The sequence below is a fragment of the Lemur catta genome, chromosome 12 (genome assembly GCF_020740605.2).
Source record: "Lemur catta isolate mLemCat1 chromosome 12, mLemCat1.pri, whole genome shotgun sequence".
In the NCBI taxonomy this organism is placed as follows: domain Eukaryota; kingdom Metazoa; phylum Chordata; class Mammalia; order Primates; family Lemuridae; genus Lemur; species Lemur catta.
Window position 1 is genome coordinate 41,007,248 of NC_059139.1, and position 12,603 is coordinate 41,019,850.

General features: G+C 38.2%; 1 protein-coding gene across 1 annotated transcript in view; it reads left to right on the top strand.

The window, feature by feature from the left end:
- The window catches only part of CWC27 (CWC27 spliceosome associated cyclophilin), a 203,462-nt gene extending 192,001 nt beyond the window's left edge, over positions 1 to 11,461 (top strand). Inside the window, exon 14 of the mRNA XM_045566593.1 lies at positions 11,035 to 11,461. Within this exon, the coding sequence (XP_045422549.1) occupies positions 11,035 to 11,197 (163 nt within the window). The 3' untranslated portion in view covers positions 11,198 to 11,461. The remainder of the gene's footprint in view (positions 1 to 11,034) is intronic.
- The last annotated feature ends 1,142 nt before the right edge of the window (positions 11,462 to 12,603 follow it).

Sequence of the window (12,603 nt, forward strand, 5' to 3'; positions counted from 1 at the left end):
TATGTCTTATATGTCACATAGGCTTTTTTCTTTTTGTTTTTCTTTTTTTTTTTTTGTTCTGACTAGGTTATTTCAAAAGCCCTGTTTTCAAGTTCTTTCTTCTGCTTGATCTAGTCTATTGTCAAAGCTCCCAACTGTATTTTTTGCATTCATTGAATTTTTCAGTTTCAGGCTTTCTGTTTGATGCTTTTTAATGGTATCTATCTCTTTATTGAATTTTTTCTTCAGATCATGAATTATTTTCCTGATCTGCCTGCTTTTAAGTCACCCAGTCTATGCTATTTTGTTATGGCAGCCTGAGTTGACTAAATACACTTGAAGTACAAAATAAGTTGAAATAATAATAAATGTTTGGACCACAGTTTGCCATTTGCAAAGCCCTTTGAAGACACCATGTTTGATCCTCACTCTAACCACATGAGGTAAATAGGGTGCACATTACCATCTTCTATTCACAGATGAGGAAACAGAGGCCTGAGGAACAGTGTGACTTTCCCACAGTCACAGTTAATGACTGAAGTGTAACTCAAACTCAGGTCTTCTGACTTCAGTCCACAAAGGTTTCTATAGAAAGTGACATAGAAATTCAAAGCCAAGAGAAGTCCTGAGGCCAAGGGCAGTCAGAAAGATTTTTAGGAGGAAATGGGAATTAAACTAGGCTTTGAAAGGACCAGGGACACAAACCAATGGGAAGGAGGTGGAAGGACATTCCAGAGAAGTGACGTGGACAGAAGTATGCTGCAGCCCATCTATGATACAGAGCAGGGTGTAGTCCTTTCAAAGAATCAAATGTGGGCAAAACTTGAAAATTGTTTTGTCTTGCTGGAATTTTCCTTTAAAAATAAAAAAGCTTGTTTTTGCTTTTCAAATACAAATCTCCTTTCAAGCCTCCCCCTATAAAAAAAAAAAAAACTTAAACTAGATCATTTAGGTTTGTGATTCATAGTCCCATAGAATAACAACTCTAAGTAATATCCAGGAGCTATTTAGTTGGGTTTCTTAAGAATTCTAACTGAACAGAGAAAAAATGAGAATCTGTCAACATAGTACACTAACACAGTACACAGACTACTTATGTGTATGACAAAGTTACACAAAGAATAGCAAGGTCTTTCAACCCCTATGGGGAAAGCTGTCTGGAGAACAATATATGCATTTTCCTCCATCTCAAAGACTAATCATACACAAGCCAAATTCAATCTTCAAGCCATTTAACTGGCCCATTTAAGAAAGTATTAAATTTTCATACCATAAAGTCAGTAGTGGTAGAAAAACCTTGTTTCAGCTTTTTAAGTACATACTTGCCTTTTCTTTGGTATTATGGAGTTTGAAAGGTGAGTTGCGTACCTGAAAAAACCAAGGGTTTACCAACATAATTGCTAAATAATTTGGAATTATGTATTACTACTATCAAGGAGCAAAGCGAACAAAACCAGAATTCTAGCCAAAGGTTTTAGAAGTGATTGGCTGCCCAGAAACTTTTATTTACTCAGCAAACATTTATTGAGGGCATTCTTCCTGCCAAGCATTGCTTTGTAGCAGCATTGCCTGGTCCTGGTACAAAGGCCAATAAATCAGAGCCAGGCACAGTGGTGCACACCTATAGTCCCAGCTAATTGGGATGCTAACTGTGATCGTACCTGTGAATAGCCTCTGCACTCCAGCCTGGGCAACATAGTGAGACCCCTTCTCTATTTAAGAAAAAAACAAAACTAAACTAAACGGAGCTACCAGCCTCAAGAGTACCTGTGGCCTAGTGAGGGAGACAGCAGTTACACTGTAGTGTGAGGAAGACTAGACTAAAAAGATGTTCAGGATTCTTTGGGAGACCAGAACAGGCCCTTAACCCTGGGGAAGAAAGAATAGGACAGGCCAGGAGAGGAATCAGGGACCATTTCTCAGAGGGGATGACACCTCAGCTCATTGGAGGGAGAGGAAAAGTGTGTGGTGTATAGACAGGCAGCAAGGAGGCAGGAGGATACAGCATTTGTTCAGGAAACTGCAAATGATTGTGATGTCTGGAGCATAAGATGTGATGGGGGAAGTCACATAGGAGCTTGGAGAGGGGAGCAAAAGCTACATTACAAAGGCCATATAAGGAATTCCGGTTGCCTTGTGTAGACAATGGAGAGCCTTCAAAGGATTTGAAACAGAGCAATTTTCATAGCTAGATTTGCACTTTTGAAAAATACATACAGCATAAAAGACCTGGATATCATCATCAGCTACAAGGTAGTCCTTAGTAATTTGACGCCTAAAGAGGAAATTGCCAGACGTCCACCTTTGAAGGGACAGGCCATGGGCCCCAAGCTCTACCCCTCTTAGACTGCAAGCTGAATGGGGTGTCCCTACCTCACATCCCCATCTTAGGAAGAACAAAGAGACACTAGGACTGAGATTCCAGGGAATGTTGAGTAAGGACAATAAGGGGATAAAATATATAGTGGAAATTAATACTTTTTGTTTTGAAGTAAGCATTCACCTAAAAGAGAGGTGCCTTTTCCCAAACATGCTCCCACATTGCTCAAGATATTCTAGAACTTCTCTTTTAGAATTGATTTAAAGGCCAGCCTGGGAGCCATGCAAGTAATCATTCATGTCCATCTATAGTTCCATGTTTTAAATTTTGTACTCCAAAATAAGTACTACCCAGTCTTATGTTTTAATCTTCCTTAGTAGACCTACCCTTGAATTAACTTTTGATTTATTCCCAAAGTTAAATCCATCTTCACAGGATGAGGTTTTTTGCTTCTGAAGACATTCAAGAACGTACATGGTCAACAACTTACCACCTAAAAGTTTCTCAACCTTCAGTCTCAGGGATTGCCTATGAAACAGGGATGATAGTAATCTCCTTCCTGTCTCTACCATCTGGCTATTGTGAGGATGCGACCAAACAAGACAGAAAGCTTTTTGTGAAGTGCCATGTCAGTGGGTGCTCTTACTGTTGTCCCACACTTGACAGGCAGTTCCAAAATGTGTATTCGCCACGTTGAGATGTCTGTTGGTGTGTTCTTCTCCCTAACAGACTGTTCACTCCAGGAGAGCAGGGCCTGGCTCATTTTTGGCTTTGTGTCACCATTGTCTAGCACTGGCCTCATGCATAAAAAGCTCTTAGATGTTTGTTGAATGAATAATTGGGTTAAGTTCATTGCCTTAAAACTATATATTAGAAATCAATACTGCACCTGAGATTATTCAGTTCAAATAATAGACTCATGGACCACTTAAGTTTCTTCAAGTATGTGAGTAGTTTATCATTAGGCTCCATCTCTGAAGGGGCAAGAACAATAGCTAATGAAATCCATCAGAAAGTGCAAAGATTCTTAAACTTTAGTTCTGTGGTCTTTACTTTGACTGCATTTAAAAATAACCAGGAAATTTATTGAAATTACTGATGCTGGGACCCCCATCTTGGGACAATTACATCAACATGTCTGGAGGTGGAAGCCTGGCACTGATAGTTTTTAAAGCTACCTAGGTGATTCTAACATGCAGCCTGCATTTGATGCTGGGTCTCTAGAACTACGCTTTGAGAAACATTGCTTAAAAAAAAAAAATCTTCTCATTCCAGTTCTACATTAGGTGCTATAGGAGAAGGAAGAGAACATAAGACATGCTCCCACTGCAGTCTGTTGAGGAATAAAAACTAGCAATCACTGATGTGAGTGCAGTGGAAAAACAACTATCAGTATGTGCTGGCTACAAGAGGTCATGAAAAGGTGGCCTTGTGCTGAGCTGAGGCTTTCTGCCGAGTCTGGTAGATGTTTTAGGGAGTTTATCATCAAAAGAAAAGACTTCCCTGCCCACAAAAGGTCAGGCATTAGCTTAGCAAATCTTCAAGTACCAGCCAGCAGCCCTGGCCAGTACAAAGAGTCTGAAGGATTCATTCCCAACACAAATCACCATGCTCAGCACTGGGAATACAACCGTGAACAAGAGTGTGTTCAAACTGTCTCGAACAACTAACAGTCTGTTCACAATTAAGTAAACAGACAATTACAAAATGGTGAGAGTTGATGAAAGAATGAAATAAGGTTGGTGAGATGGGAAGCAACCAGTTGTTAGAGGGTTTTAAGAGTCAGACTGAGGTATTTATTTCAGTCTGATATGATAGCCCAGGGGTGGGGAACCTTTTCATGTTGGAAGGCCACATTAATTTAGCTGTAATCAAATAAGGCCACATTCAAGAAACTTCAATTAGAAATACTTAAAAATGTACATTATTTTGTAAAAATTTAACTATGTTCTTAATAATTTCAAAAAATGAAAACTATTTGTTAATTTTAAAGTTAACTAAGCTTTTAATGACTTTGTTGTATCTGCTTTTTGTTGGAAGTACATGAATATTTGGTTGCAGCATCGAGGTCCACGGTTTCACTTGATGCTCTAGATGGGTCTCAGCCATCTGTGACCTGAAGGGCGTCTTGATTGGGGTTAGGCTGGAGAATGTAGGTAGATTCGCAGCAATATGTGGTTCAAACGCCAGAAAGCATTTTTCGGGCATGTTCTCAAAGGCTTGGGTACTCTACTGCATTTTTCCATATTTCAAGTAGATCTTTCCTTAGCATCAATGACTTTAAAATGTCCTAGATTGAGAGCTCAGTCAATTCCACCTGTAGTTCTTTAGGTGCCTTGGTGATATCAGCTAGGTGAGGCTGAAGTGCTAATTTAAGTGTGAAGTCATAATTCTCAAAGTCAGTGAAACTTTCATTGTATTCTCCAATTAATAGGTCTATAACAGCTGTATATTCTTCAAATGATTTGCATCATTTGAAGGTCCTGCTAATCAATGACCTTCGCTAACTGGGGGAAATGTTCATCTGAAATTTCCTTTTGAAGAAGAGGTGTTTTGAGAAAAGATAGTTTTTTTCTGAAATGCTTGGATTTTTTGCCACATATCATTTATAGACTTAGTTTTACCTTGCAAAGAAATATTCAAGTCATTTTGATTTGACATGATATCACACAGAAATGCTGCATTCCTTTAGAAATCTTCTTTCAATAGTTCACATTGCTGATTCTGATTCTGTTCTTCATAAAATTTAACTATCTGTTCTTTTTTTTTTTTTTTTTTTGAGACAGAGTCTCACTTTGTTGCCCGGGCTAGAGTGCCGTGGAGCCAGAGTAGCTCACAGCAACCTCAAACTCCTGGGCTCAAGCAATCCTTCTACTTCAGCCTCTCTAGTAGCTAGGACTACAGGCATGTGCCACCATGCCTGGATAATTTTTTCTACATATATTTTTAGATGTCCAGCTAATTTCTATTTTTTTTTTTTTTTTAAGTAGAGATGGGGTCTCACTCTTGCTCAGGCTGGTCTCGAGCTCCTGAGCTCAAACAATCCGCCCACCTCAGCCTCCCAGAGTGCTAGGATTGCAGGCGTGAGCCACCATGCCCAGCCTAACTATCTGTTCTTGCAGAGGTAAAATTTTAGCTAACACCTGTCCCTGAGATAGCCAATGCACTTTAGAATAATAGGGCAAATCCACACTGAATACCTCATCTTTCAACTTTAGCATGTTATGAAACTGACAATGCTGTGTTGCATTTGCAGGAATATAGTTAACAATACTTATAACTTGTTACAAAGTGCCACTTAAAATAGTAGCTCTAGCACATAGATTTTGCTGATGCAAGATACAATGAAAAGAAATGAGAGCATCTGGATATGTTAATGCTTTTTTTATCTGTGCAAATCCTTCATGTTTTCTTGTCATGGAAGGTGCACCATCTGTATATACACTCACTAAATTTACCAAATTCAATCCAACTTCACAACATTTATCTTGAAAGTTGTTGAAGATATCTATTCCCCGTGTTCTGTTCACAAGAGTGCCCAAAGCGATTTTCTTTATACCAAAGAAAATCTTCTGTTATGACCCAAATGAAGTATAAAACCCATGTCAAGTCATTCCTATCATTGATTCATCCAAAGAGATTGAATAATATATAATTTCCTTTTGAAGTATTGCATGAAGTTGTTCTGTTTAGTTGAAGGCTAATTCATACTGCTGATCAGTTATGGTGCTCTTTGAAAGAAGAAATTGTTTGTACTTTGAAATGTTTTTGGGATCTAAGCATCCTACAACTTCAACAATGCATTCTTTCACAATTTCTACATCAAATTTCACAAATTCTACATCTGAATGGCTCCCCTTTTTTTCCCGGACATACAAGCTACTTTATAAGTTGCTTCAATGGCATTATTTTCAGGTCTTATTGCTGCTTGAAAGAATTGTCTTTGCTTTTGCTTTTCACCTTTTAATTTCTGCAGTACAACCTTTTGTGCCTCTCCCTCTAATTTAAAATATTTGTGGTCCTTATGAGTGTTATAATGCTGATGAGCATTGAATTTCTTTAATGTTAATATTGCAGTATCACAAAGCAAGCAAATCATCTTATCTTTAGTAGAAACAAGATAATATTGCAATTCCCAATCTCATTAAAATGTCTGTTTTCTTCTTTCAGCATTCTCTTGGTCTTCTTTGGCATGATAGGCTGTTAAGCAGACAGAATTGGAAAATACTGTTGAGCTGTGCAACTATTCACAAATTCCACTTGAAACAGAAACACAGTACATTCTTGTCAAAAGCTGATAACAGACTGGCATACCCGACCCCCATAAACTGTCACCAACCAGCCTCATGCGGTTGTAGCACCAGTCAGGTGGAGGAAGTTAAAACTAAATCATGAGCATAGCAGCCATCAGTTTAGCCCTTATGACTTATTAGTGTTCTAATTGTGCCAGTCTATCTGGGAGGATTATTTCATTGAAAGTTATTTTATTCTTTGGTATTTTAAATATGTTCATTTTAAAAATAAAAGAATTTGTTTTGTAAAATTTGGATTCAGTCAAAAGGCCACACTTAAGGACCTAGAAGGCCACATGTGGCTTTACGGCCACAGGTTCCCCACCCTTATGATAGCCAATCCCTGATCAAAGGAATGATATAAAAGAAATGTGTAAGAAAGATTATTTTTAAACTTTTGGAAGAATTCAAGAAAACAGAAATAGTACAGATGTACTATTGGGACTAATAGGACACCTGCAACAATCTAAGGTTTGGGTAATAAGTTCCTAAATTAGGGTGACTTGGATATAGGAAGGAATGGTTTATAGAATTCCCACTGAAAAAGATAGCTATTTATATAAGCATAAATACTTTAAATGCATTGAAATCAGAAATAAATTGTTATTATTAGAATTCTATATTGCATGACTTACTATATGCCTGAGAATCAATTCCTCTCGTGCCATTTTCCATTGATACAAAGTGCTATTGTATCTTAATCTAGCTCACAATTGTGTGAGAACTTTAAAAACTGGATGTCAAGTTAGTGAGGTTAAGATCCAGGTTGAAGAATCAGTTGTTTGTTTATAATTTTATACAATCCCATGCCGAAAAAAACCCTTTCGTGTCAAACACAAATTCTATGAAAATAGTAAACCTCCATATTTCTCTAACACACTTAAGTCAATGTTCTTATTTGAGAATCTGAGCCTATGTGAAATTTTTTTAAATCATAACTACATGTTTTCCTTTGCCTTCAAGTGAACACACTCTAAATTTTTCATATGTAAATGATCAGTGTGTAATTAATTCCAAAATAATTCACTGCTCTTGTTGGGCCAATTCCATGACCAGCCACAGAGTGGATAGTATTGAGTTGTTGGGACATGTAAGATTGTAAACCAGCAGACCCTCAGGACTGGAATTAAGTCTGTATTCTAAGCCTGCATGTGTGTCCTCACAGAAGACTGTAAAATGCAGGCTCACTTTCAATCCATTCAGTCTGTGATTTATGGAGGCACGTAGGTCAGGAGTTTATTATGCTGAAAATCATAATAACAGTTTTGTTTTGCTTTTCAAAATGAAGTGGCCAAAGCATGTTGAAAGATAAATGGGTGAAGCATTTTGATTATGCTTTTATTTCTATTAAAGATTAAATATTATTGCCAAGTAACCAGCCATGCTAAGTATTATGATATTAAAGCTGAAGTAGTTTGTAAGCTGATAGCCCCTTCTTTCCTCTGGATTTAGGTTTGTTATTAATCAAAATGTTGGACTTGTTTAATGCAGTGGTGTATGAAACAGTTGAAAAAGACAGCTCCTTTAATTTACGGCTTTCTGTTTTTTTCAGATTTGTAAGAAAATCTGTTTCTTCTTGTGGACTTTGTGCTGTTGTTCATGTGTCTAGATTTCATTTCTTATACCAGAGCCAACTAAATCCCATAGATGCAAGATTCTCCCATGGCATACATGGGTGCCTTTGTCAGTTTTTAATTGACAAATTCTGATAAAGGCATTTTTGAAACATGGACAATCCCTACTAGACGTGGATAGTACAAAAACCTGTCTGTATTTTTGGACCAAAAAAATGGGATAATTTTTGAATAGAAGAATGTGTATACAGAAAGTTATTAATAAGTTAACTAAGATAGTGGGATCTTTTAGTATCAATCTAGAGTATTGAATAAAATTGTTTTAAAGGGCATATGATTCCAACTTCTTCCTGGTGTTGGCTTAGGCATCAACACCCCCAGCCTGTAAACACTTGGAAAATTTGCTAAGCACTTACTATAATGCAATATAAGGGTCTGGGCTCCCCTGATGTGTGATGAAGCAGTGGTCCCCAACTTTTTTAGCACCAGGGACCAGTTTCGTGGAAGACAATTTATCCACAGGGTGGTGAGGGGCGGGGCGGAGCTCGGGCGCTGATGCAAGCCATGGGGATCAGCCGTAAACACAGATGAACCTTAGCTAGGCTCGCCCACCGCCCACCGCCCACCTCCTGCTCTGCAGCCCGGTTCCTAAGTTTCATGAAAGATCATTTTTCCACGGATGAAGTGGTGGGGAGAGGGTGGGAGGGGCTGGGGGTAGGCGGCACTCAGGTGGCGACTGCGCCTGCGGACCGCTACTGAGGGGTCGGCCAAGGACCTTTGACAGACCGCCTCGCTGCTCTTCTAAACTTGTTTCAATCCGTGGGAATACATTTGACATTTCTAAGGAGTACACTTTGTGTACTATGTTTCAGCGTAGATTGTAAGAAGTTTTGAAGAAAAAAAACACCTCTTGGTATCTGAAACAAGGCTTCATTTATTACTCACTTAAGTAAAAAAGAGCTGTGCTTTTAGGCACAGTGTCTCCAAGCAGAGCAGGTTGCAAATCTTTGCATAGAGTTTTGGGGTCAGGAATGTTTAGGGGTTGACATCAGCTCAGAAGGGCCATTATTGCAAATAGGCTGTTGCTGATTGGCTGGCTTTCGAAAGTATGAGGCTGTCACTGGTTAGTTGGCTGTCAGAGGTCTATTTACTGAAGTGACTTGTCACTGATCATTTAGACCTAGGCAAGTCATCATTAATTGATTAAATCCAGTTTTTCCAACTGGTTCAAGTGGTTTACTTATTACCATGTATTACCATGGCTGTAAAACAATCAGCCTTTTTCTGGGAGTTAGAGATTATTTCACTCTCAGAGGCTAATACTTAAATACTGTAAGAAATTGAAAGCACAAGAAAATCAGACTTTGCAATGATTGTATGATGCATTTTCTAAATAAGGGTATTTACTAAAGCAACAAAAGTATAACAAGTCAGCAGCTCTCACGTGTGATGTGGCATATTCATGTATTGAGATCAGTTATGAAATTTGATACAAATAATGTATTATTAATAAGGTATAGAAATGTGAATGTGATTTACCTCATTTAGTAAATTAGATCCTAGGTCATCCATATGGTAATATCACTCATACACACTGCATTCCAATAAGCTTTCTCAAGTGGATGGAAGGAGGTGGGTATGGTACATAAGCCTCAACTTGTCAGCAATCGTGAGCAGCAGCTACTGAACCCTTAGCACTGATGTTATCACTAATATTGTGACATTTAATTTCCCTCCCAACATCTTTTTAGGATTCTTCAAAATCTGGGTATATCCACTGGAGTTTGCCACACAAGTAAACATCACTCATCATTTGTGCTACTTCAGGGAAAAACAGTAGGGGATCTTTGCTAATGCCTACTGCCCAAATCTCTGCTTATGTAAGGCAAAAGAAATTAATGTCATATTTGGGTTTCATCTGAGAGTTACAACAGGTGTATAGGGGAGTATTAGTCCCCCTATCTGCTGTGATGAAGTGTGTATAGGGTATGCCTAATTAAAATTTTGTTTAAATAACTTGTAGAAACAAACTTAATAGTTTTGTTTTCTTTGTATAAAAACTGAACTTTTCTCTTTCCAAATTCATCAACTGCCCTGCAGTCTGGTCTTTTGACTTCCATGTTTATTCCCGACACTGTGTAATGGGGGCACAGCTAATTACTTACGTATTTCTCTGCTGCTAAGGACAGCCAGCTTCTGATCACTTGAGATTCAAGCACATGTTGCTATCTTAAGACCAGTAAGCTTTTGATGATGTAGGAGAGCAGGATGGTTAGATTTGTTGCAATGGACTGTAAGAGAAGGACATTAGTCCATAGAGTTATGCCAAAAGTTTAGTTTCCTTTTGTAAGAAAAAGAATATGTTTTTAACCCAGCGACTCCCCAGAAAAGAGAATCATAAGACCACCTGAACATCACTTTTAAATTTTCATAATATATTCCCTATTCTTGACCCATTTAACTACTGAAAACAAAAACATCAGATAGGACTGGTTTATGGTATGGAGTTTTGCTCTGCAACCTGGCTCACTCTGGCTAAATGAATGTGCTGTTTAAAAGTAGACAGAGTGTTCTCTGAGTTTAGTTTGAGGAACACTTTTAGGTAGAACTCTTTCAACCTCCCATCAGGGGAGGAACCTCAAATGAACGCGCTACTAGAAATACAAACCAGCAGAACAAACTCCAGACATGTTTTTCAAATTTAAGAGTTTTCTGAGCAGTTGGTTTCCATGTGGTATAAGCACCAGTAAACAACAAACCCATCTTGGTGTTCTGTACTCTTATGGTTTATCATGCCAGTGATAGTGAAGTATAGAATTTCTACTTTCAGGTCCCATGCCAGAATCACTGAACCTCTCTCCCTCTTTAGGATGTCGCATGTACTTCAATTTGAGGATAAAAGTAGAAAAGTGAAAGACGCAAGCATGCAAGACTCAGACACATTTGAAATCTATGATCCTCGGAATCCAGTGAATAAAAGAAGAAGGGAAGAAAGCAAAAAGCTGATGAGAGAGAAAAAAGAAAGAAGATAAAATGGGAGTAACGATAACTAGAACTTCCTGGAAATGTGCCTGCAATATATGGCCTTGTAACAGCCACTGTTCCCACAGAGGGCACCACTTAGGGGTGTGAAAAGAAGTATTTTTGAACGTGTTGTCTGGTTTTGAAAAAGAATTATCTTGTTTTGCAAATTGTAGAATGATGTAAGCAAATGCTTTGGTTACTGGTACATGCTTTTTTTCCTAATTGACTTTTTATATTGCTAAATCTGAAATAAAATCACTTTCCTTCCAGTTTACTACGTGTTAACCATTTGCAGACTGTGTAAGCCTGTTTGTGTCCGTGTACCCTAAATATGCATAGGCTTCCTTTTCAAGATTTTTTTTTATAAGAAATCCTTGCAGAAAGAATATTTGAGGGAAACCTTCCTGGGACTAACTTTGGAATATAATTAAAAGGTATAAAATGTAAATAAGAAATAAAAAGTATATAAATATTGATGGTTTTACTTTGCATGTAAATATCTAAAACTAGGCAAGCCAGTGTGACTTAATAGCCTCATGCCTTAAATCTTGAGGAAACCCCAAATGAATGTTCATGCCACCATGGAGGCCAGCACCTGGGTTTTATGGAAGTGGTCAAGACACTCCAATACTCTACGTGACATCAGCTGAGCACCATGCACACCCCAGCCTGATGCCTGGCCGCCTGCCCACTCCTCTCCCCTTCTCAGCACAGCGACAGCAAAAGCACAAGCACATGCAGATGTCTCATTCGGGCAGTAAAAACTCATTAAGGATTTAGCCTTTGATGACAATCATTCATACTGGTTATTTACTATATATTATCTGCATTTAGTCAATTTATTCTAGAATCTGAGTACTAAAACTGTACCACAGGTGAATGTCAGTCACCTAATAATACCTTACCAGTCACATCTTCTCAGATAGTGTCTCATCAGCTCTCTCTTTCAAAATGTAATCTCAAAAAAATGTAATCTAATAGACTTTCTCTAGAGCACTGGTTCTCAAAATGTAATTCCAGATGCTATACAGCAGCAGCAGCAGCACTTGAGCACATGTGAGAAATGGAAATTCTTGCCATACTACGCACCACTACCACCACGCTTCCATATCACCAAATCTGAGACTTTGAGTCCTGAGGGCTTGTTAAGCAGATTGATGAGCCTTACTCTGTTGGTGGTTCAACTTGTTTGGATATCTAGCAAAGTTAAAGATGTGTATATCCAAGGATCCAAAAATTCTGATCCTAGGTCTATACCATAAAGAAATCTCCCACATTGCTCAAGAAGAGAGTACTAAGACAGACATTGAAGCATCAACCAAAGAATGGATAAGTTGTTGCATATGCATACTATGGAATGCTTTATAGAGGTGAAAATCAATAAACCAGAGCCATATGTATTAGTGTATCTTAA